The sequence below is a fragment of the Nerophis lumbriciformis genome, linkage group LG14 (assembly GCF_033978685.3).
Source record: "Nerophis lumbriciformis linkage group LG14, RoL_Nlum_v2.1, whole genome shotgun sequence".
In the NCBI taxonomy this organism is placed as follows: domain Eukaryota; kingdom Metazoa; phylum Chordata; class Actinopteri; order Syngnathiformes; family Syngnathidae; genus Nerophis; species Nerophis lumbriciformis.
Window position 1 is genome coordinate 43,467,709 of NC_084561.2, and position 25,216 is coordinate 43,492,924.

Sequence of the window (25,216 nt, forward strand, 5' to 3'; positions counted from 1 at the left end):
GCTTGGACTAAAGTTGCAGCATGAAAGATGGACATGAAAAAACAAGTGTCAGGAATGTGAAGAGCAAAAATGTGGGATGTCGCCAGAAAGACAAACTGAAAACAATGAACTTAAATACTACAGACATGATCAGAGGTGGGTAGTAACGCGCTACATTTACTCCGTTACATCTACTTGAGTAACTTTTGGGATAAATTGTACTTCTAAGAGTAGTTTTAATGCAACATACTTTTACTTTTACTTAAGTATATTTATAGAAAAGAAACGCTACTTTTACTCCGCTACTTTTATCTACATTCAGCTCGCTACTCGCTACTAATTTTTATCGATCTGTTAATGCACGCTTTATTTGTTTTGGTCTGTCAGACAGACCTTCAAAGTGCCTGCCTTACTGGTGACGTTTCACTTCGTTCCACCAATCAGATGCAGTCACTGGTGACGTTGGACCAATCAAACAGAGCCAGGTGGTCACATGACCTGACTTAAACAAGTTGAAAAACTTATTGGGGTGTTACCATTTAGTGGTCAATTGTACGGAATATGTACTGTACTGTGCAATCTACTAATAAAAGTCTCAATCAATCAATCAAAAGTGTGAAGGAAAAAAGATACTTGTTTTATTTCAACCGTACATCCCGTCAAAAGCCTAAAGACTGACCGCACATGAGGACGTTCCTGTCTTCACAATAAAAGTGCCGCGTCATCGCGCCTGCGCTTTCAAAACAAGAGTCTCCGAAAGCCAGCGTAAACAAGCTAGCAAGCTACGGAGTTTGACGCCAATGTATTTCTTGTAAAGTGTATAAAAACGAATATGGAAGCTGGACAAATAAGATGCCAAAAACCCATCACTTTCATGTGGTATTAGACAGAAAGGAGGAACTTTTCTTCTCCTCCAATTGAAAACGTGGACGTTATCATCACTACTGTCTGATTACAATCAACGCAAGTCATCAGAATCAGGTAATACACCAACTTATATTCTAGTCTTCATTAAAGAAAGGAATCTATATGTGTTAAACATGCATGTATATTCATTAAAACACCTTTAACATGTAAACAAAAACGGCAAAATAAATAAATATAAATTATATACTGTATATATCAATGTATATGTATGTATGTATGTATGTATATATATATATATATATATATATATATATATATATATATGTGTGTGTATGTTACTCATCAGTTACTCAGTACTTGAGTAGTTTTTTCACAACATACTTTTTACTTTTACTCAAGTAAATATTTGGGTGACTACTCCTTACTTTTACTTGAGTAATAAATCTCTAAAGTAACAGTACTCTTACTTGAGTACAATTTCTGGCTACTCTACCCACCTCTGGAAATAAGTATCACTTACCCTCATAAAATACTGCGTGTGATAATACACAAATAAAACATATGTAGTAAATCTACACATTTCAGTACATTTTTTAAAAACGATTTCAAATCATTGCTGTTTGTTTGGGTAATATGTTTCTACACGTAGGACTATCACACAACAACTGGCGAGTACAAACCGACTGTTTTGTTTCTTAGAATTGTTTCACTTATAGAAAACAAAAAGATGCATTTTCCCACTAACATGCACAAATGACTGAAATACATACACTTGTAAAGAACATCATGTCACGGCTGTCTTGACTTTACAATCATTTCTACAACTCTTATTTTTTTGTGATGTAGTGATTGGAGCACATACTTGTTGGTCACAAAAAACATTCATGAAGTTTGCTTCTTTTATGAATTTATTATGGCTCTACTGAAAATGGGTCAAAAGTATACATACAGCAATGTTAATATTTGCTTACATGTCCCTTGGCAAGTTTACCTGCAATAAGGCGCTTTTGGTAGCCATCCACAAGCTTCTGCTTGACCACTTGACCACAAAATTGGTGCAGTTCAGCTAAATGTGTTGCTTTTCTGACTTGGACTTGTTTCTTCAGCATTGTCCACACGTTTAAGTCAGGTCTTTGGGAAGGCCATTCCAAAACCTTCATTCTAGTCTGATTTAGCCATTCCTTTACCACTTTTGAGGTGTGTTTGGGGTCATTGTCCTGTTGGAACACCCAACTGCGCCCAAGACCCAACCTCCGGGCTGATGATTTTAGCTTGTCCTGAAGAATTTGGAGGTAATCCTCCTTTTTCATTGTCCCATTTACTCTCTGTAACGCACCAGTTCCACTGGCAGCAAAACAGACCCAGAGCATAATACTACCACCACCATGCTTGACGGTAGGTATGGTGTTCCTGGGATTAAAGGCCTCACCTTTTCTCCTCCAAACATATTGTTGGATATTGTGGCCAAACAGCTCTATTTTTCTTTCATCTGACCACAGAACTTTCCTCCAGAAGGTCTTATCTTTGTCCATGTGATGTCAGATGAAACAAAAATTAAGCTGTGTGGACAATGCTGAAGAAACAAGTCCATGTCAGAAAAGCAACACATTTAGCTGAACTGCAGCAATTTAGTGGTCAAGTGGTCAAGCAGAAGCTTGTGGATGGCTACCAAAAGCGCCTTATTGCAGGTAAACTTGCCAAGGGACATGTAAGCAAATATTAACATTGCTGTATGTATACTTTTGACCCTCACATTTTCAGTAGAGCCATAATAAATTCATAAAAGAAGCAAACTTCATGAATGTGCTCCAGTCACTCTATCACAAAAAAATAAGAGTTGTAGAAATGATTGGAAACTCAAGACAGCCATGACATGATGTTCTTTACAAGTGTATGTACACTTATAGACATAATATAATATATCTGTATATATAATATACTGTACACATACTATGTATATATTCGCATATATTCGTATATATGTTATATCGCTATATTTAGTCTATTTATACCTGCGTTGTCCTTTCCATCCTTACACTTTCCATGATTGTAGCTGAGCTACTGTGTTGAACAAATTCCCCTGTGGATCATTAAAGTTTGTTTAAGTCTAAGTCTAGTATGCAAAAGTGCAGTATATTTATCTGTACAGTAATCTGTCGATTTATATACAGTCGTGGTCAAAAGTTGACATACATTTGTAAAGAACATAATGTCATGGCTGTCTTGAGTTTCCAATCATTTCTGGGTATTGTGGCTCAATTTTTGTTTCATCTGACATCACATGGACAAAGATAAGACCTTCTGGAGGAAAGTTCTGTGGTCAGATGAAACAAAAATGGAGCTGTTTTGGCCACAATACCCAGCAATATGTTTGGAGGAGAAAAAGTGAGGCCTTTAATCCCAGGAACACCATTCCTACCGTCAAGCATGGTGGTGGTAGTATTATGCTCTGGGCCTGTTTTGCTGCCAATGGAACTGCTGCTTTACAGAGAGTAAATGGGACAATGGAAAAAGGAGGATTAGCTCCAAATTGTTCAGGACAAGCCCGGAGGTTGGGTCTTGGGCGCAGTTGGGTGTTCCAACAGGACAATGACCCCAAACACACCTCAAAAGTGGTAAAGGAATGGCTACTCAGCCACGTAAACTGACAGAGAGGTCAGCATAGTGCAAAGACTTTCTGCACAGTCAGTTGCTACAGAGCTCCAAACCTTCCAATTAGCCCACGTACAGTACGCAGAGAGCTTCATGGAATGGGTTTCCATGGCCCGAGCAGCTGCATCTAAGCCATACATCACCAAGTCCAATGCAAAGCGTGGGATGCAGTGGTGTAAAGCACGTCGCCACTGGACTCTAGAGCAGTGGAGACGCCTTCTCTGGACTGATGAATCACACTTTTCCATCTGGCAATCTGATGGACCAGTCTGGGTTTGGAGGTTGCCAGGAGAACGCTACATTTCGGACTGCATTGTGCAGAGTGTGAAATTTGGTGTGGGGTTGTTTTCCAGGAGTTGGGCTTGGCCCCTTAGTTCCAGTGAAAGGAACTTTGAATGCTCCAGGATACCAAAACATTTTGGACAATTCCATACTCCCAACTTTGTGGGAACAGTTTGGGGCGGGCCCCTTCCTCTTCCAACATGACTGTGCACCAGTGCACAAAGCAAGGTCCACGAAGACATGGTGTGGATGAACTTGACTGGCCTGCACAGAGTCCTGACCTGAACCCGATATAAACACCTTTGGGATGAATTAGAACGGAGACTGAGAGCCAGGCCTTCTCCACCAACATCAGTGTGTGACCTCACCAATGCGCTCTTGGAAGAATGGTGCAAAATTCCTATAAACACACTCCGCAACCTTGTGGACAGCCTTCCCAGAAGAGTTGAAGCTGTAATTGTCAGGCTTGGACGGAGGAAGGGACTCAGATGCAGAGAGGTGATTCCAAATAAAGCTTTTATTTTGAAATACTCTTTAAGCCTCCAGAGCCGAGTAAATTCAATTACTATGAATTACAAAAATACTATTGACAAAATGTTCCAAAAGGGAAAAACCGAAAATCAGGAATACAAAAATAAGGACGATATAATTAGCACCGTATCTGTTATCAAAAACTTTAACAAAAAACGCTCCAAACAGGAGGAAGAAAATAAAGACTATAAAACTTAACTACTCTAATCAATGTAAACAAAAAATCACTCAACAAACTTTGAGGAAAAAATCTTTAAGGAAAAATAATAACTCACCACTGCGGTAGAAAAAGGTAGGATAACAAAAGTCGCTCTGAGGGAGGAAAAAAGTCAATTCAAAATTACAGCGTGGGATATTCTGGGAGCAAGGACGTAGACGTGGGACAAGGCAAGGCATGGACATGAACAGGGACATGGAACGCAGGACAGGCACGAAAGCTCGAGACAATCTGGCACAGAACAAGGGGAGGCATGGGCTTATAAAGAACATGAGGGTAATGGGAAACAGGTGGAAACAATCAAGGGTCAGGAATGACGTCAGACTGGTGACACAAGAGGAAGGACCCGTGATCTGAAACAAGAGGAGTTGCTTTTCAAAATAAAACATGTAAATCACAAGACAAGACTTCCCTCACCGCGGTGTGACAGTAATAGCTGCAAAAGGTCATATTGAACCCTATGAGTTAGGAATGGAATGGCACTTCAAGTTCATACGCGAGGCAAAGCAGTTGGCCAAATACTTTTGGCAATTGGACATGTTCGGGTGTTCTAGAACGAATGTATAGTGCACAGAAGAAGAACTGATGATGTGTGAGCTTAATGAAAGAAATACAACAATATATAGGCTACACATTTGTATCTGAAAAGAGCATCTGTTATTGGTGAAGGAATGTTGCAATTTTAAGACGACACCACGATGCAAAAAAGTAGACTCAGTATGTTACTGGCGCGTCACAATACATGGACTCTGACAATCCTAACTCCGGAGTATAGAACTGTGGCCAAATTGTCCGACAGTTGAGATTCAAGCGACGTGTGCAACGTCCCCGAAAATGACAGATGAGATCAATGCGCAATTATCCGTACGGCCTACTGGAATAAACAAGCAGTTTGCATGTTAAATACCGCAGGTGACATTTCCTGATGAATGTTAAGTGCATTCATTAACATTTGACTGTGAATCAGGATTAAGTTTGCATAATTTTCCCTGTAGTAATAATGAATAAATGAATAAAACATATGCATCATAATTATCTACTATTGTCAACTGTGTATTATTTATTTACTATTATTGAGAACATGTGGACAATGCTGAAGAAACAAGTCCATGTCAGATAACCAACCGATTTAGCTGAACTGCACCAATTTTGTGGTCAAGTGGTCAAGCAGAAGCTTGTGGATGGCTACAAAAAGCGCCTTATTGCAGGTAAACTTGCCAAGGGACATGTAAGCAAATATTAACATTACTGCATAAAATGTGCATAATTTGTAGTACATGCTATAGAAGTGTAAGCCCAGAGCATAATACTACCACCACCATGCTTGACGGTAGGCATAGTGTTCCTAGGATTAAAGGCCTCACCTTTTCTTCTCCAAACATATTGCTGGGTATTGTGGTCAAACAGCTCCATTTTTGTTTCATCTGACATCACATGGACAAAGATAAGACCTTCTGGAGGAAAGTTCTGCGGTCAGATGAAACAAAAATGGAGCCGTTTGGCCACAATACCCAGCAATATGTTTGGAGGAGAAAAGATGAGGCCTTTAATCCCAGGAACACCATTCCTACCATCAAGCATGGTGGTGGTAATATTATGCTCTGGGCCTGTTTTGCTGCCAATGGAACTGCTGCTTTACAGAGAGTAAATGGGACAATGAAAAAGGAGGATTACCTCCAAATTGTTCAGGACAAGCTAAAATCATCAGCCCGGAGGTTGGGTCTTGGGCGCAGTTGGGTGTTCCAACAGGACAATGACCCCCAAACACACCTCAAAAGTGGTAAAGGAATGACTAAATCAGGCTACAATGAAGGTTTTAGAATGGCCTTCCCAAAGTCCTGACATAAAAGTGTGGACAATGCTGAAGAAACAAGTCCATGTCAGAAAAGCAACATCCATCCATCCATCCATCTTCTTCCGCTTATCCGAGGTCGGGTCGCGGGGGCAGCAGCCTAAGCAGGGAAGCCCAGACTTCCCTCTCCCCAGCCACTTCGTCCAGCTCCTCCCGGGGGACCCCGAGGCGTTCCCAGGCCAGCCGGGAGACATAGTCTTCCCAACGTGTCCTGAGTCTTCCCCGCGGCCTCCTACCGGTCGGACGTGCCCGAAACACCTCCCTAGGGAGGCGTTCGGGTGGCATCCTGACCAGATGCCCGAACCACCTCATCTGGCTCTTCTCGATGTGGAGGAGCAGCGGCTTTACTTTGAGCTCCTCCCGGATGGCAGAGCTTCTCACCCTATCTCTAAGGGAGAGGCCCGCCACCCGGCGGAGGAAACTCATTTCGGCCGCTTGTACCCGTGATCTTGTCCTTTCGGTCATAACCCAAAGCTCATGACCATAGGTGAGGATGGGAACGTAGATCGACCGGTAAATTGACAGCTTTGCCTTCCGGCTCAGCTCCTTCTTCACCACAACGGATCGATACAGCGTCCGCATTACTGAAGACGCCGCACCGATCCGCCTGTCGATCTCACGATCCACTCTTCCCCCACTCGTGAACAAGACTCCGAGGTACTTGAACTCCTCCACTTGGGGCAGGGTCTCCTCCCCAACCCGGAGATGGCACTCCACCCTTTTCCGGGCGAGAACCATGGACTCGGACTTGGAGGTGCTGATTCTCATCCCAGTCGCTTCACACTCGGCTGCGAACCGATCCAGTGAGAGCTGAAGATCCTGGCCAGATGAAGCCATCAGGACCACATCATCTGCAAAAAGCAGAGACCTAATCCTGCAGCCACCAAACCAGATCCCCTCAACGCCTTGACTGCGCCTAGAAATTCTGTCCATAAAAGTTATGAACAGAATCGGTGACAAAGGGCAGCCTTGGCGGAGTCCAACCCTCACTGGAAACGTGTCCGACTTACTGCCGGCAATGCGGACCAAGCTCTGGCACTGAGCATACAGGGAGCGGACTGCCACAATCAGACAGTCCGATACCCCATACTCTCTGAGCACTCCCCACAGGACTTCCCGAGGGACACTGTCAAATGCCTTCTCCAAGTCCACAAAACACATGTAGACTGGTTGGGCAAACTCCCATGCACCCTCAAGGACCCTGCCGAGAGTATAGAGCTGGTCCACAGTTCCACGACCAGGACGAAAACCACACTGTTCCTCCTGAATCCGAGGTTCGACTATCCGGCGTAGCCTCCTCTCCAGTACACCTGAATAGACCTTACCAGGAAGGCTGAGGAGTGTGATCCCACGATAGTTAGAACACACCCTCCGGTTCCCCTTCTTAAAGAGAGGAACCACCACCCCGGTCTGCCAATCCAGAGGCACCGCCCCCGATGTCCACGCGATGCTGCAGAGTCTTGTCAACCAAGACAGCCCCACAGCATCCAGAGCCTTAAGGAACTCCGGGCAGATCTCATCCACCCCCGGGGCCTTGCCACCGAGGAGCTTTTTAACTACCTCAGCAACCTCAGCCCCAGAAATAGGAGAGCCCACCACAGACTCCCCAGGCACTGCTTCCTCATAGGAAGACGTGTTGGTGGGATTGAGGAGGTCTTCGAAGTATTCACTCCACCGATCCACAACATCCGCAGTCGAGGTCAGCAGAACACCAACCTCGCCATACACGGTGTTGATAGTGCACTGCTTCCCCTTCCTGAGGCGGCGGATGGTGGTCCAGAATTGCTTCGAAGCCGGCCGCAACACATTTAGCTGAACTTCACCAATTTTGTCAAGAGGAGTGGTCAAGTGGTCAAGCAGAAGCTTGTGGATGGCTACCAAAAGCGCCTTATTGCAGGTAAACTTGCCAAGGGACATGTAAGCAAATATTAACATTGCTGTATGTATACTTTTGACCCTCACATTTTCAGTAGAGCCATAATAAATTCAAAGAAGAAGCAAACTTCATGAATGTTTTTTGTGACCAACAAGTATGTGCTCCAATCACTACATCACAAAAAAATAAGAAGTGATTGTAAACTCAAGACAGCCATGACATGATGTTCTTTACAAGTGTATGTACACTTTTGACCACCACTGTATATGTGTGTATTACTTTTTTTTTTCTTTTCCTACTTTTATTTCATTACGTGTGGTGTTTACTTTCTGTCCTGTCTTTACTGTGTCCACTTCACACAGTATGTATGTTTACACTGCCACTGTGAAATTTCCCCAGTGAGGGGAAAATAAAATCCCTACTACTCTAATTCCGATGTAAACATCATCATAGCGCATGAACATGAAAAGGTGTGCGCCGACACATCTTATTGATATTAAAGCCAGACAAATAAAACAGTATAATTACAGTAGAGCTCATTAAAAAGACTTTAAAACTGTCTAAATTCCAGTTTTAAGGCATTTCTTTTTTCTGCTGGATCTACTCTCTAGTTTATGCTGCCCTATATATATATCAGTATATATCAGTGACGTGCGGTCATGGAAAGAAAAAAAATGTAAAAAGAAAACAAATTAATTAAATTGTTATATGTATCCAGTGATTATACTATAAAGTTATTTTCCATTTAACTTCACCAGTTTTAGATTATTTTTATTCAAAATCGCTGAGTTTTCACATTTGCCGTTCAAATACTGAGAAGAGACGGTGCGGTGATCAGCAGCCAGTTGAGGCACGTCACTCAGTGCCTCAACATGAATTCCGGACTCGGCTAACTGCTGGCCTGCTGTGCAGTGAGACTGTATTGCTATATGAATTATATTATACATTTCCATAGTTTAGTTAGCTGAGGTATATAATGTACAGTGTATTTTGTCAACAACTGTATGTGTGTAACGTATTTCTTGTGCTGAGCAATCATAAAACGGCTGCAAAAGACGCACTGGCTGAGGCTCCAGTAATCCCGCCTCATGGTGGTCGAGAAGCACCCCCCGCCGTAGAATTGTTGTATCAACTAAAGCCCACACTTAAACTTTCCACGTGCAAGATTGAATCTATTTAAAAAAGTTATTTCATAAGAAGCCAAAAAGTGCAAAAACAATAATGTTCGTGTTGGAGGAGTTGTGAATGACTGCAGGGCCACAACATTAGGTACACCTGCAGACTGCAGGTGTACCTAATTCACAACTCCTCCAACACGAACATTATTGTTTTTGCACTTTTTGGCTTCTTATTAAACAACTTTTGTAACCTATTTTTATGGGCTTTCCTCTTTGTGATGTTAAGTTCCTGTTATGCGCTGTTATACAGTATATGCCTTGAGCTCTTATTTTGAAGGCGCTAAGAGCGGAAGTGATGGCACGGAGTGGAGCGGAGGTTTTTGAAAGAAGGTAAATAAAGTGGTCCTCGTGTAAACTGGAGCCTTTTGTAGTTTCATACAATATAGGCGACATTTATAAACCCTTGGTTACACGTTTTTAAATAGATTCAATCTTGCACGTGGAAAGTTTAAGTGAGGGCTTTAGTTGCGGCGCATGGACTTAATTTATAAGTAAAGGTAAGACCATAATAACGTTTTTTTTTAATTAAATGTGCTTTTTTGTGTGCTACAGTTTATATGTGTAAAGTTAAAGTTAAGTTAAAGTAGCAATGATTGTCACACACACACTAGGTGTAATGAAATGTGTCCTCTGCATTTGACCCATCCCCTTGATCACCCCCTGGGAGGTGAGGGGAGCAGTGGGCAGCAGCAGCGCCGCGCCCGGGAATCATTTTTGGTGATTTAACCCCCAATTCCAAGCCTTGATGCTGAGTGCAAAGCAGGGAAGAATGCTGGTATGAGCTTTTAAACATAACCCGTTAACTGCTGCCAATCAAATGGTGAATAAGATACTCTTTAGGGTTCATATGTTTGTAAATCTGACTGTGATGAAGTCAGTGCCTCACCAGCCATCAACCTCACCGCACGTCACTGGTGTCTAACTGGAGCTGTCGAGATTAACCCCATTCCCTCAGCGGCAGCTTCAGTGATGTAACCAGGCACCTCCCAAATAAATAGAGGAAGCACGTGGGCTAGACTTTAGAGCGAAATTTTGATCTGTAACTAGAGTACAGCCCAAATAACGTCTTTCCTCAATTGAGTAAAATATAACTCTGTCTCTGCACGATTCCTTGCTTCTCGTCTGTTTTGATAGATGTCATCAGTGTTTGAACCTGACAAGCAACTCAAAGATTGGTCAATAAATAGGATTTTCATTTGCCTTTGTGCAAACTTACAGCTAAAATCGTTTTCTAACCTTTTCAAATGATCGTCACAGCCAAAAGCAATTGGAAGACTTCCAATGGAGCATTAATGCAGCTATTAGAGCTGGGCTGACGGTGTTATTGTAGTAATTACCATCAGCTCAACGACCTCCTGGTGTTTGAAGGCTCGAGTTGACATTTATGGACATAGATCCGGCTCATACACACTTGATTTATATTGCGAGAATGTGGCAGGGAAAAATTAATCTTGATAGAAACGGCGAGTGATTTTAACCAAACTGTACACTTCACTTTGTCATTCAAGGTGCGTTTCCACCCGGTGGTTTTGTTTTGTTTGTCCTGTAAAATTTGCACCGACAAAACATAAAGAAAAAACTTTGACTGTGTACTTTTCTTAATGTAGTCTTAAAAAGAACCTCAAAAAACCTTGTGTTACAATACAGTCTAATTGCTGAGTTGCAACCATGTGACCTTGAGGCAGTTTATATATATATATATACAAGAAGCGCATATGCCAAATTTTCAAAGAGAACGGCCTACGGATCACGATTGAAGCCAACAAGCAAACCGTCAACTTCCTTGACGTCACTTTCAACCTGAGAAATAACAGCTACCAACCATTCACGAAACCCAACACAACACTCCAATACGTGCACCATGACAGCAACCACCCACCCACCACCACGAAAAGAATACCTACCGGAATTAATAAAAGGCTATCGATGCTGTCATCTAGCAAAGCTGAATTTGACCAAGCAACCCCCCCGTACCAAAAAGCCCTTGATGAAAGCGGATACAATTTCACCCTCACCTATGAACCCACGCCAGGAAACCAGCCAAAAAAGAACAGAAAACGAAACGACATCATCTGGTACAACCCCCCATACAGCAAAAACGTCTCAACTAACATTGGACACAAATTCCTCAATCTGATTGACAAACACTTTCCCAAAGACAACACCCTAAGAAAAGTATTCAACAAGAACAACATTAAATTGAGCTACAGCTGTATGAACAATATACGGCAAATCATCTCAAACCACAACAAAACAATTGCAAATGAGCCGTCGGCCCCCGGACAGAGCGACTCCAAAACCAACAAAGGCTGTAACTGTCGAAAGAAACCTGATTGCCCTCTCAACGGGGGGTGCTTACAAACATCAGTTGTCTACCAATCTAAGGTAATACGCAAGGACATTAACACATCCGACACATATGTAGGATTAACCGAGGGAGAATTCAAAACCAGATGGAACAATCACAAGGCTTCTTTCAGGAACCAAAACCTGCGGAATACCACAGAACTCAGCAAACACATTTGGGACCTCAAAGACAATAATGTTGAATATTCAATAACATGGCAAATTCTTGCATCCAGCACACCTTACAATAGTGGTAATAAAAGATGCAACCTATGCTTGAAAGAGAAACTGTTTATCATTTACCGTCCAGACCTGTCATCCCTCAACAAGCGCAGCGAAATTGTAACAGCATGCCGCCACAGACGGAAACACCTCCTAGGTAACACATGAGCCAATCACCACGCCCCTACGCCAGCCTGTACCCACCCACTCTGTGCCCTATATAAACCATGGTATGTGAATGCTCCCATTAAAATCTCCTGATGATTGAGGGTACCCCCCCTCATGAAACAGGCCTGTAGAAATGAAATAGTCTTGTGATTTTTTCCCCACACATACATATATATATATATATATATATATATATATATATATATATATATATATATATATATATATATATATACGCGTAGAATATTATTAAAGGTTTTGAGGAAAATATACCAACCAGATTTAATGGTAAATTAACTGAATGTGATGAAGTAGGTCCATGAACTCTTGAGAAATAATTTTAATACGTTTTAAAAGATTTCCCCAACATTACCTAAGTGGACTTTTCTGACTATCTATTGGGGACGGCGTGGCGAGGTTGGGGGTTCCCGGTCCAATCCCCAGCTTCTACCAACCTAGTCACGTCCGTTGTGTCTTTGAGCAAGACACTACACCCTTGCTCCAGATGGGTCGTGGTTATGCTTGACGGTAGGCATGGTGTTCTTGGGATTAAAGGCCTCACCTTTTCTCCTCCGAACATATTGCTGGGTATTGTGGCCAAACAACTCAATTTGTGTTTCATCACATGGACAAAGATAAGACCTTCTGGAGGAAAGTTTTGTGGTCAGATGAAACTAAAATGGAGCTGTTTGGCCACAATACCCAGCAATATGTTTGGAGGAGAAAAGGTAAGGCCTTTAATCCCAGGAACACCATGCCCACCGTCAAGCATGGTGCTCTGGGCCTGTTTTGCTGCCAATGGAACTGCTGTTTTACAGAGAGTAAATGGGACAATGAAAAAGGAGGATTACCTCCAAATTCTTCAGGACAAGCTAAAATCATCAGCCCGGAGGTTGGGTCTTGGGCGCAGTTGGGTGTTCCAACAGGACAATGACCCCAAACACACCTCAAAAGTGGTAAAGGAATGGCTAAATCAGGCTAGAATGAAGGTTTTAGAATGGCCTTCCCAAAGTCCTGACTTAAACGTGTGGACAATGCTGAAGAAACAAGTCCATGTCCGAAAAGCAACACATTTAGCTGAACTGCACCAATTTTGTCAAGAGGAGTGGTCAAAAATTCAAGCAGAAGCTTGTGGATGGCTACCAAAAGCGCCTTATTGCCCGCCTCACACATTCACAAACCTTAGTACTAAACTACTAACATCCCACATAACATCAGGGTGTGTACAACAACACTCCATGGAGTTAAATCCAGCGGAAGAAGACGATGTACATCACCATGACAGCAAGAGGACATGACAAGCACTGCCTGGACTGATACGGCCTTTTTAAAATCTGAAGTGTTATCTTTTATGTGAATTTCAATGCCATTCACAAGTGTTATTAAAACTCTCCGTGTTGCAAGATTTTCACGCAGTCAAAAATGGCTGAATGGGAGAATACAAAGAAGAAACTCAAGACAGTGCTTACTTACGTCACGGCCCAAGCGCATGCCAGTGGCCTACTCAGTGGCCTAGTGGTTAGAGTGTCCGCCCTGAGATCGGTAGGTCGTGAGTTCAAACTCCGGCCGAGTCATACCAAAGACTATAAAAATGGGACCCATTACTCAGCATCAAGGGTTGGAATTGGGGGTTAAATCACCAAAAATAATTCCCGGGCGTGGCACCGCTGCTGCCCACTGCTCCCCTCACCTCCCAGGGGGCGAACAAGGGGATGGGTCAAATGCAGTGTGGTGAAACATTGGTACTTTAACAGTGCAAACCTGCGTTCCGGGCCAGAACGTAGCTACCTGTTCCTGTACACAGTAAGCCGACACGTCTAGCTCTAAACTCACTCTCTTTCTCTCTCTGTGTTTTCTCCTCCGTGTTAATTTGTCTCGTGTTCCTGTGTTGTTCCAGCAGCATTCCTCCGTTCCCTGGTTATGAGATGTGTGTCTCGTCTCCCCGTATTCCCTCCGGTTCCCTGGCTGCCCTTTTGGATCTCGACCTCCCGCCTGGACACGCACTTTGTTGCCTTGCCCTTGCCCCTGACCTCCTGCCTGTCCCTGGATCTCCGAGCTTGCCTTGCCCCTCTTGGACTTCCGCACCTCGCTCAACACTCCTGGTAACACGTGACTCAGTTAATCCCTACACATAGTCACACCATACACATATTTGGATGAAGTTTCACACTTCATACTATTGTATATATATTGAATAGGGTTAAACGACGTCCCCTTGCATCTGTGCCCCCATGTACCTTAACAAAACAAACACAAGCTTCAGGAGCATAGGGCCCTTTTTGACCACATTGTCAAAAAGTAGCTGTTGCTATGAGCATGTATCGTCCTCTAACTTGTTGAAAGAAAGTCCCCCACACAGCTAAACGAGCTGAAAGAACCAAAATGACCACTGAGCGTTTCGGACCCACATACTTTTTTCAACTGAGGGAGTGTTCATAATAGGACATTTGTTACATCCTGGACTTTGGGCGTGATTCCCCTTCCCTTGTCCGTGCCTACACTGTGCATCTAAGCCATGGCCCGATTGCATGTCCCATTCCTTGTATTTTTTTGTTTTTGTCACGGCCCGGGCCCACTCCAGTGCACATTCATCTGTGTTCTGCGCTGAGCGCGCCACTCCGGCTGCATTCAATCTGCAATCAGTCAGCACTCAACACACCTGTTGCTGATGAGCTCCCTGGGCTTCTTAAGCCAGAGCAAACCTGCGTTCCGGGCCAGAACGTAGTTACCTGTCCCGTACAGTAAGTCGGCTCTCTTGGTTGCTTTGTTGGGTCTGTTCCTGTCTCTGGCCATGCTCCCCCCACCCCAGTAGACGATGGCGTGGAACACCGCAGAGGCCACCACAGAGTATTTTTTTGTTGTTTTACTTTTGTGGCCGTTAGAGATGCGCGGTTTGCGGACACAACCGCGGAGTCCGCGGATTATCCGCGGGTCGGGCGGTTGAAATAAAAAAAAAAAAAGATTTTATCCGCGGGTCGGGTCGGGCGGTTGAAATAAAAAAAAAATTGATTTTAAATAGATTCAGGCGGGTGGCAGTTAAGCCAATTCGGAAATATATATACATAGTTAAATGTTGTTACCCACATACGAAAAACGAGCAGGCACCTGCAGCATATGCCACAACAGAAGAAGAAGAAAAAAAAAGAGATGGACACTTTTACGGAGCGGAGAAGGGACGCCTCGCCGGGGTCCGTGACCGAGGCCCCTTCCCCCGAGAGGGCCCCACCGGGAGCCGTAGCTGAGGTGATCCGCGAGAAGGGCCCGACGCACGTCCAGGGTCACCACCGCGCCCACCGGACCGACACCCCGCCTCGTCCGGCGTCACGCGCAGCAGGTAAGCAGCTTACCTGGCCGGGGGCTCGTAACAGGGGTCACTCCACGCGCTCCGCCCGCGCAGCTTACCTGCCCGCCACCCCCGTTGCCGGGGGCGCGTAACAGGGGTCACCCCGCGCGCAGTGCGCTCATGAAAGGGGTGGGGCTCACCCTGGTGAGCCGAGTGGGCCACTTTTTGTAAGCAGAACTGGCGCTGCGGGATGAACCGAACGCCTGGTTAAGGCGCCCGATGCCGACGCTCATCAGACCCCAGAAAAGGTGTTGGTTGATATAGACAGCAGGACGGCGGCCATGGAAGTCGGAACCCGCTAAGGAGTGTGTAACAACCCACCTGCCGAATCAACTAGCCCTGAAAATGGATGGCGCTGGAGCGTCGGGCCCATACCCGGCCGTCGCCGGCAGCGAGAGCCGCGAGGGCTAGGCCGCGACGAGTAGGATGGCCGCCGCGGTGCGCGCTGAAGCCTGGGGCGCGAGCCCGGGTGGAGCCGCCGCGGGTGCGAGGGACATCGCACCTCCACGCGCTTGGAGGTGCGCTCAGCGCGGCTCCCAGATGATTGCGCACTGGTGTGCGTCTGGGCCGTGACAGCGTGGCACGCTTTGAATGTCTCTGCTACATTGGATCAGTCTCCTTTCTTTAACAGGCACTAATGCCTTGCATCGTCTATATTAGATATATAACAACGGGCGGGTGCGGGCGAGTGCGGTTTTGATTAAATGTTAGCTCGGGTGGATGGCGGATGGTTGACAACTTTTGTGATGCGGTTGCGGATGAAATAATTGCCTATCCGCGCATCTCTAGTGGCCATGTGTAGAAGTGACTGGTTGCATCAGCTCTGTTCTTTGATGTTTCCCTCTTACACACATGTTTGTGTGTGCTATGGTTATGAGGTTTGTTTTCCTTGGCCTCAGTCTGGACCCCTTCTCCAGGGGCCCAGACTTAGACTGAATTTTTTGTTTTCTCTCACCCTCCCCCATCCCCAGTGTTTACCTGTTTCTCACCTTTTTTGACGTTGGCAGTAAAGTATTTCTGATTCCGTTTCTGATTCTGATTCTTTAAACCCGGTCATGTCTACCCTTTTTTGCCAGGCACAGCACCAAGCCAGCATCCATTGATGATTTTGTTTCTTTCCTTTCATGCATACAAATGTCATTCTGTCTTCTCCACAAAGATATCTCCGACTGTGTGAATCCAGCTCGCTCTGGCTTGAAGTGTTGTTCGTTGTGTCTTGGAGAGCAAGAGACTGCTTCAAGCCCGCATCACAAAGCAAAAAAGAACAGGACAGTCGAGGGACGTTGCTTTTGCAACGGGGCTCAATTCTCAGTCTGTTCACATCGGTTCTCTTGCCGGAAGCTTCTTCTTGACAGTTGGTGTCGGCAACAGAGCAAATGCACAATGCTTAGAGTGACAGGGAGCAAAACTTTTGATTGATACTACCACTTAAAACTATTTCTATCCCATCCAGACAGTAGAGTCACCATGGCGCTCCTTCTCAAACAAAAACGTTTTACATATCCGTCATCTGCAATCAGCTCAACGCTCTAATGCTCTTTGTTTGGTTGCAATCAAGCATGCCTGCTGAGCAAAATTACCCTGACATAATTAGTGCTATACTAGGACATGTCTTTACCACAAAGAACTGTGGCTATCAGCAAGAGATGGTCCATAGTCAGGAGACAAGTGCAATTCAACCTCTACAAGTCGCACAATTCTTATGTTGTCACAAAGAAAATGCCTCTAAAGTTGCACAAAATCTGTGTGCATGTCGTGGTTTTTGAGAAAGGATTAAATCTGAGGCTGTGAAGAACCAAGCTCAACACGGAGACACTCATCAAGAAAATAAACTTACATTCGCACCAATTTCTTTATTATTTTACTAGACTAGACTAGAGTGTTATTAGGGCAGCGCAGTGGAAGCAGGGGTTAGTGTGTCTGCCTTGCAATGCAAAGGTCCTGGGTTCAACCTAAGCTCTGGGTCTTTCTGTGTGGAGTTTGCATGTTCTCCACCGTAACTGCGGGGGTTCTTAACTGCGATAGGTTTTGATTGATTGATTGATTGATTGATTGATTGATTGAAACGTTTATTAGTAGATTGCAAAGGAAGAGAATACAATATATGAAACAGTACAGTACATATTCCGTACAATTGACCACTAAATGGCAACACCCGAATAAGTTTTTCAACTTGTTTAAGTCGGGGTCCACGTTAATCAATTCATGGTAATTAGAATAGAATAGAAAGTACTTTATCGATCCCTGGGGAATATTCAGCACCACAGTTCGCTCACAATAAACAATAAACACTTAGGTATTTTTTACATGTGAATAATATAAATACAGTCTAGTATACAGCATTGTTCACATGTGAATAATATAAATACAGTCTATTATACAGCATTGTTCACATGTGAATAATATAAATTCAGTCTATTATACAGCATTATTCACATGTGAATAATATAAATACAGTCTATTATACAGCATTATTCACATGTGAATAATATAAATACCGTCTATTATACAGCATTATTCACATGTGAATAACATAAATACAGTCTATTATACAGCATTATTCACATGTGAATAACATAAATACAGTCTATTATACAGCATTATTCACAGGTGAATAACATAAATACAGTCTATTGTACAGCATTATTCACATGTGAATAATATAAATACAGTCTATTATACAGCATTATTCACATGTGAATAATATAAATACAGTCTATTATACAGCATTGTTCACATGTGAATAATATAAATACAGTCTATTATACAGCATTATTCACATGTGAATAATATACATACAGTCTATTATACAGCATTATTCACAGGTGAATAATATAAATACAGTCTATTACACAGAATTATTCACATGTGAATAATATAAATACAGTCTATTATACAGCATTATTCACATGTGAATAATATAAATACAGTCTATTATACAGCATTATTCACATGTGAATAATATAAATACAGTCTATTATACAGCCTTATTCACATGTGAATAATATAAATACAGTCTATTATACAGCATTATTCACATGTGAATAATATAAATACAGTCTATTATACAGCATTGTTCACATGTGAATAATATAAATACAGTCTATTATACAGCATTGTTCACATGTGAATAATATAAATACAGTCTATTATACAGCATTATTCACATGTGAATAATATAAATACAGTCTATTATACAGCATTATTCACATGTGAATAATATAAATACAGTCTATTATACAGCATTATTCACATGTGAATAACATAAATACAGTCTATTGTACAGCATTATTCACCTGTGAATAATATAAATACAGTCTATTATACAGCATTATTCGCATGTGAATAATATAAATACAGTCTATTATACAGCATTATTCACGTGTGAATAACATAAATACAGTCTATAATACAGCATTATTCACAAAGATAAGACCTTCTGGAGGAAAGTTCTGTGGTCAGATGAAACAAGAATTTATCTGATGGCCACAATACCCAGCAATATGTTTGGAGGAGAAAAGGTGAGGCCTTTAATCCCAGGAACACCATACTTACCGTCACGCATGGTGGTGGTAGTATTATGCTCTGGGCCTGTTTTGCTGCCAATGGAACTGCTGCTTTACAGAGAGTAAATGGGACAATGAAAAAGGAGGATTACCTCCAAATTCTTCAGGACAAGCTAAAATCATCAGCCCGGAGGTTGGGTCTTGGGCGCAGTTGGGTGTTCCAACAGGACAATGACCCCAAACACACATCTAAAGTGGTAACATTTTAGAATAATTATCTATAAGTTATCACACAACTCTTATGCTTAAAGGCCGTTGCTATAGTTATTATTTATTGTGCTCAAGTTAGACTTTTTTATCCGCGCAAGGACAAAACTTATTATCTTGCACGGCACATGAGGGGTGGCCTCAGCCGCAGATGTTATCTTTGTTTCAGCCCGCTAACAGCCAAGGATTTCAAGGACCTCAACGAAGATAAGACGACAGCACGCAGACGAAGCAGAGACAAGGCGAAATCACAAGGCCCCCAGCACATTCCGTCACGTATTGTGCGTACTGGAGCTGCTTTGCATGATATGTGTGACCACTCCTTTTAGAGGCGGCCTCAGTGATGTTGACTGGGGAACTCCTGAAAATAAATAGAGGAACGCGGGAGCTGTACCTTAGAGCGTAGGGCGAGACTGTGACTAAGTGTGCAGCTCCATGCGTTCTCCTCATGAGCTAAATTGAACGCTGTCTCTGCATGATTTCTTGCTTCTTGTCTGTTTAATAGATGTCATCAGTGTTTGAACCTGACATAAAGGAATGGCTAAATCAGGCTAGAATGAAGGTTTTAGAATGGCCTTCCCAAAGTTCTGACTTAAAGGTGTGGACAACCCTGGATCTCAGGAAACAGAGTGGACCGACACCAGCAGATGACATGGCACCCCAAACCATCACCCAACCATGCAAATTTTGCATTTCCTTTGGAAATCGAGGTCCCAGAGTCTGGAGGAAGACAGGAGAGGCACAGGATCCACGTTGCCTGAAGTCTAGTGTAAAGTTTCCACCATCAGTGATGGTTTGGGGTGCCATGTCATCTGCTGGTGTCGGTCCACTCTGTTTCCTGAGATCCAGGGTCAACGCAGCCGTCTACCAGCAAGTTTTAGAGCACTTCATGCTTCCTGCTGCTGACCTGCTCTATGGAGATGGAGATTTCAAGTTCCAACGGGACTTGGCGCCTGCACACAGCGCAAAATCTACCCGTGCCTGGTTTACGGACCATGGTATTTCTGTTCTAAATTGGCCCGCCAACTCCCCTGACCTTAGCCCCATAGAAAATCTGTGGGGTATTGTGAAAAGGAAGATGCAGAATGCCAGACCCAAAAACGCAGAAGAGTTGAAGGCCACTATCAGAGCAACCTGGGCTCTCATAACACCTGAGCAGTGCCAGAAACTCATCGACTCCATGCCACGCCGCATTAACGCAGTAATTGAGGCAAAAGGAGCTCCAACCAAGTATTGAGTATTGTACATGCTCATATTTTTCATTTTCATACTTTTCAGTTGGCCAACATTTCTAAAAATCCCTTTTTTGTATTAGCCTTAAGTAATATTCTAATTTTGTGACACACGGAATTTTGGATTTTCATTTGTTGCCACTTCAAATCATCAAAATTAAATGAAATAAACATTTGAATGCATCAGTCTGTGTGCAATGAATAAATATAATGTACAAGTTACACCTTTTGAATGCAATTACTGAAATAAATCAAGTTTTTCAAAATATTCTAATTTACTGGCTTTTACCTGTATATATATATATATATATATATATATATATATATATATATATATATATATATATATATATATATATATATATATATATATATAAATGGGGAGCTTATGGTACTTTTGCTGTGTAGTTTATAGTGTAGTTTGCTACAATTATCTGGGGATAACTTCCCCCCGTAGCTTCACTACATTTAATGGAGAGTAACTTGTAGCTTAGCTTTCTACATTTTCCAAGTAGCTTGCCCATCACTGACTATATCTTAAATGAAAACATGCCCGATAAAAAAAATCAGCAAAGGGTTTCTAACAGTAAAATCAGTTTAGCCTAATAGAATTCTGGTCATTGTTGTGCGCAGTCAAGCGAATACGTTCCCTTAAAATGAGAAATTTAACAACGGGCAGTCGATAGCTTCTTAAATTAAAGTGACAAAATGCCTTTTACTTGGGAAAGTAGGAATCACCAACTATTAATTAGTTTCATCACCTTTCTCCACTTCCCACTCTCTTACTAAGGAGTGTCGTTGGCAGATTTTTACTGATGATGTTAGGGAACTGCAATTCTGATATCAGGTTGAAACAAAAATATAAAAAAAGCTACACTCTTAGAAATAAAAGTGCTAAGTAGAACCATATAAGGTTCTTCGGCTCGTCCTCATAGGACAACCCTTTTTGGCTCCAGGTAGAACCTTTTTATAAAGGTTCCACCTGGAACCCTTTCGGAGGGTTCTACCTAGAACTGTGTGTGTAAGGTTCCACCCAGAACCCCCCCATGAGAGGTTCTACAAAGAACCCACGCAGGGAGTTCCACTAAGAACCCTTTCATGTTTCAAGGGTTTCATCTAGAACCCACACAGGGAGTTCCACTAAGAACCCTTTCGTTTGTCAAGGGTTTCATCTAGAACCCACACAGGGAGTTCCACTAAGAACCCTTTCGTTTGTCAAGGGTTTCATCTAGAACCCATGCAGGGAGTTCCACTAAGAACCCTTTCAGGTTTCAAGGGTTTCATCTAGAACCCACACAGGGAGTTCCACAAAGAACTCTTTCATTTGTCAAGGGTTTCATCTAGAACCCATGCAGGGAGTTCCACTAAGAACCCTTTCAGGTTTCAAGGGTTTCATCTAGAACCCACACAGGGAGTTCCACAAAGAACTCTTTCATGTTTCAAGGGTTTCATCTAGACCTGACACAGGGGGTTCTAAAAACATCCCTTTTCAAAGGTTTTCACCGATAACCGTCTTGTCTTCTGAGGGTTCTATAAAGAACCATATTGTATTCTACAGATCAGTTTAGTTCATATTATATTGTGGTCATTTATCATGTTGACATTGAACAAACATTCAAAACATTTTAATGAGAAAAACATTTATTTAAAGATAGGCACCATGTTATCAGGAAGTATGTCCCTGGTGACACAGGATTTTACCCATGCTTTCAACAATCCCTGAAGAACTCTTTCTTCCAAAAACGGTTCTCTGGATCAAAATAGTTCTTACTGGAACCCTTAGTGTTAGTGAGAACCCTTTTAAAACCAATTATTCAGAAAAGGGGTTTTAAAAGGGTTCTCTGGATCAAAATGGTTCTTACTGGAACCATTAGCGTTACCAAGAACCCTTGAAAAACCCTTTCTTCGGGAAAGGGTTTTTCAGAAGCAAATGGTTCCAGTTAGAACCTCAGCCCTTGTAGAAGAACCCTTTTAGAACCCTTATTTCTAAGAGTGTACTCAGCCTATGAAGGCAATATTTGAATCCCAGTCAGTAAGACTACAAAATGTATTACGTTTAAATGTTTTCAGTTTGGACATTTTGCGTCATTATAGTGAAGAATTTGAGAAACATAACCCAGCACTAAGTCTGTTTTGCTCTTTGGGGATTATTACTTCATCTGATTGTTCGTCTCACCTTCTCTCCTGTTGACCTTAGCGTAGACTGGCCCGTGGCTACTGGACAGCTGGGAAGAGCTCCGGAATGACCAATGGGGCAGGTTGGACACCAGTGGGCTGTCACAAATGTCTGCTGACAAACCAGAGAGGAGAAAGAAGAGATGCAAAAATGATGAATCATTTAAATGAACGTTTAGATCCATCCATCCATCCGCTTATCCGAAGTCATGTCGCGGGGGAAGCAGCCTAAGCAGAGAAGCCCAGACTTCCCTCTCCCCAGCTACTTCGTCCAGCGCCTCCCGGGGGATCCCGAGGCGTTCCCAGGCCAGCTGGGAGACAAAGTCTTCCCAACGTGTCCTGGTTCTTCCCTGTGGTCTCCTACCGGTCGGACGTGCCCTCAACACCTCCCTAGGGAGGCGTTCGGGGTGCGTTCAGACCAGATGCTCAAACCACCTATCGATATCAATAAATCAATATCATATAGATCAGGGGTCGGCAACCCACGGCTCCGGAGCCGCATGCGGCTCTTTGATCACTCTGATGCATACTTCAGCTGCATACTTGCCAACCCTCCCAATTTTCCCGGGAGATATGCGGATTTCAGTGCCTCTCGCAGAAAACACATTTTGGGAGAACATCTGCACCTTAACACAACATAAACACAACAGAACAAATACCCAGAATCCCATGCAGCCCTGACTCTTCCGGGCTACATTATACACCCCTGCTACCACACCAACTCTGCTCCCCCACACATCACCCCCCCCTCCGTGCGTCGGTTGATGTGGGCGGGGTTTGGTGGTAGAGGGGGGTGTATAATGTAGCCCGGAAGAGTCAGGGCTGCATGGGATTCTGGGTATTTGTTATGTCGTGTTTATGTTGTGTTACGGTGCAGATGTTCTCCCGAAATGTGTTTGTCATTCTTGTTTGGTGTGGGTTCACAGTGTGGCGCATTATTAGTAAGAGTGTTAAAGTTGTTTTATATGGCCACCGTCAGTGTAACCTGTGTGGCTGTTGAGTAAGTATGCCTTGCTGTCTTTTACGTGAGCAAGCAGAAGTCCCATACCACGTGTGGCTAGGCCGGCACGCTGGATGTAGTGGGCGCTAAATGCTGTACCATCACCGTACGTTCGAGAGAAGAGTTGCCCTGAATGTCGTAGTTTGCTGGAAAAATTGGGAGGTTGACAATTATGGCGCTATCAAGCACCATTCATACGTAATCCTTGGTTTATGCATAGCACAAAGCAAAAAAAACAACTTTGTATGCAGTGTCATTTCATTTTAAATTTCAAAAAATTTAAAATGTAAAGACATTTACATGGGGATAGGCCCCTCCCACCTCTAAAGACATGCACTTGGGGATAGGCCCCTCCCACCTCTAAAGACATTTACATGGGGATAGGCCCCTCCCACCTCTAAAGACATGCACCTGGGGATAGGCCCCTCCCACCTCTAAAGTCATGCACCTGGGGATAGGCCCCTCCCACCTCTAAAGACATTTACATGGGGATAGGCCCCTCCCACCTCTAAAGACATGCACTTGGGGATAGGCCCCTCCCACCTTTAAAGACATGCACCTGGGGATAGGCCCCTCCCACCTCTAAAGACATTTACATGGGGATAGGCCCTCCCACCTCTAAAGACATGCACATGGGGATAGGCCCCTCCCACCTCTAAAGACATGCACATGGGGATAGGCCCCTCCCACCTCCAAAGACATGCACCTGGGGATAGGCCCCTCCCACCTCCAAAGACATGCACCTGGGGATAGGCCCCTCCCACCTATAAAGACATGCACCTGGGGCTAGGCCCCTCCCACCTCTAAAGACATTTACATGGGGATAGGCCCCTCCCACCTCTAAAGACATTTACATGGGGATAGGCCCCTCCCACCTCTAAAGACATGCACTTGGGGATAGGCCCCTCCCACCTCTAAAGACATTTACATGGGGATAGGCCCCTCCCACCTCTAAAGACATTTACATGGGGATAAGCCCCTCCCACCTCTAAAGACATGCACCTGGGGATAGGCCCCTCCCACCTCTAAAGACATTTACATGGGGATAGGCCCCTCCCACCTCCAAAGACATGCACCTGGGGATAGGTTGATTGGCAACACTAAATGGTCCCTAGTGTGTGAATGTTGTCTGTCTATCTGTGTTGGCTCTGCGATGAGGTGGCGACTTGTCCAGGGTGTACCCCACCTTCCGCCCGAATGCAGCTGAGATAGGCTCCAGCACCCCCCGCCACCCCAAAAGGGACAAGCAGTAGAAAATGGATGGATGGAAGTTTGAGTTGTTATAAATATGTAGTAACTCTATTAGGAATACACAGAGTTGGACCTAAGAAAATGTGAAATATTTAATGATTAATAAATAATTACCGGACATTTCGGAATATAAGCCGCAACTTTGTTCTTACACTTTGAACCCTGCGGTTTATAAAACATCCATCCATCCATCCATCTTCTTCCGCTTATCTGAGGTCGGGTCGCGGGGGCAGCAGCCTAAGCAGGGAAGCCCAGACTTTCCTCTCCCCAGC

The 25,216-nt window shown here is 43.6% G+C and overlaps 1 protein-coding gene across 1 annotated transcript in view; it reads right to left on the reverse strand.

The window, feature by feature from the left end:
• The window catches only part of LOC133616345 (contactin-associated protein-like 4), a 306,751-nt gene that overhangs the window by 225,730 nt on the left and 55,805 nt on the right, over positions 1 to 25,216 (reverse strand). Inside the window, exon 2 of the mRNA XM_061975492.1 lies at positions 22,695 to 22,805. Coding sequence (XP_061831476.1) covers positions 22,695 to 22,805 — 111 coding nt within the window. The remainder of the gene's footprint in view (positions 1 to 22,694; positions 22,806 to 25,216) is intronic.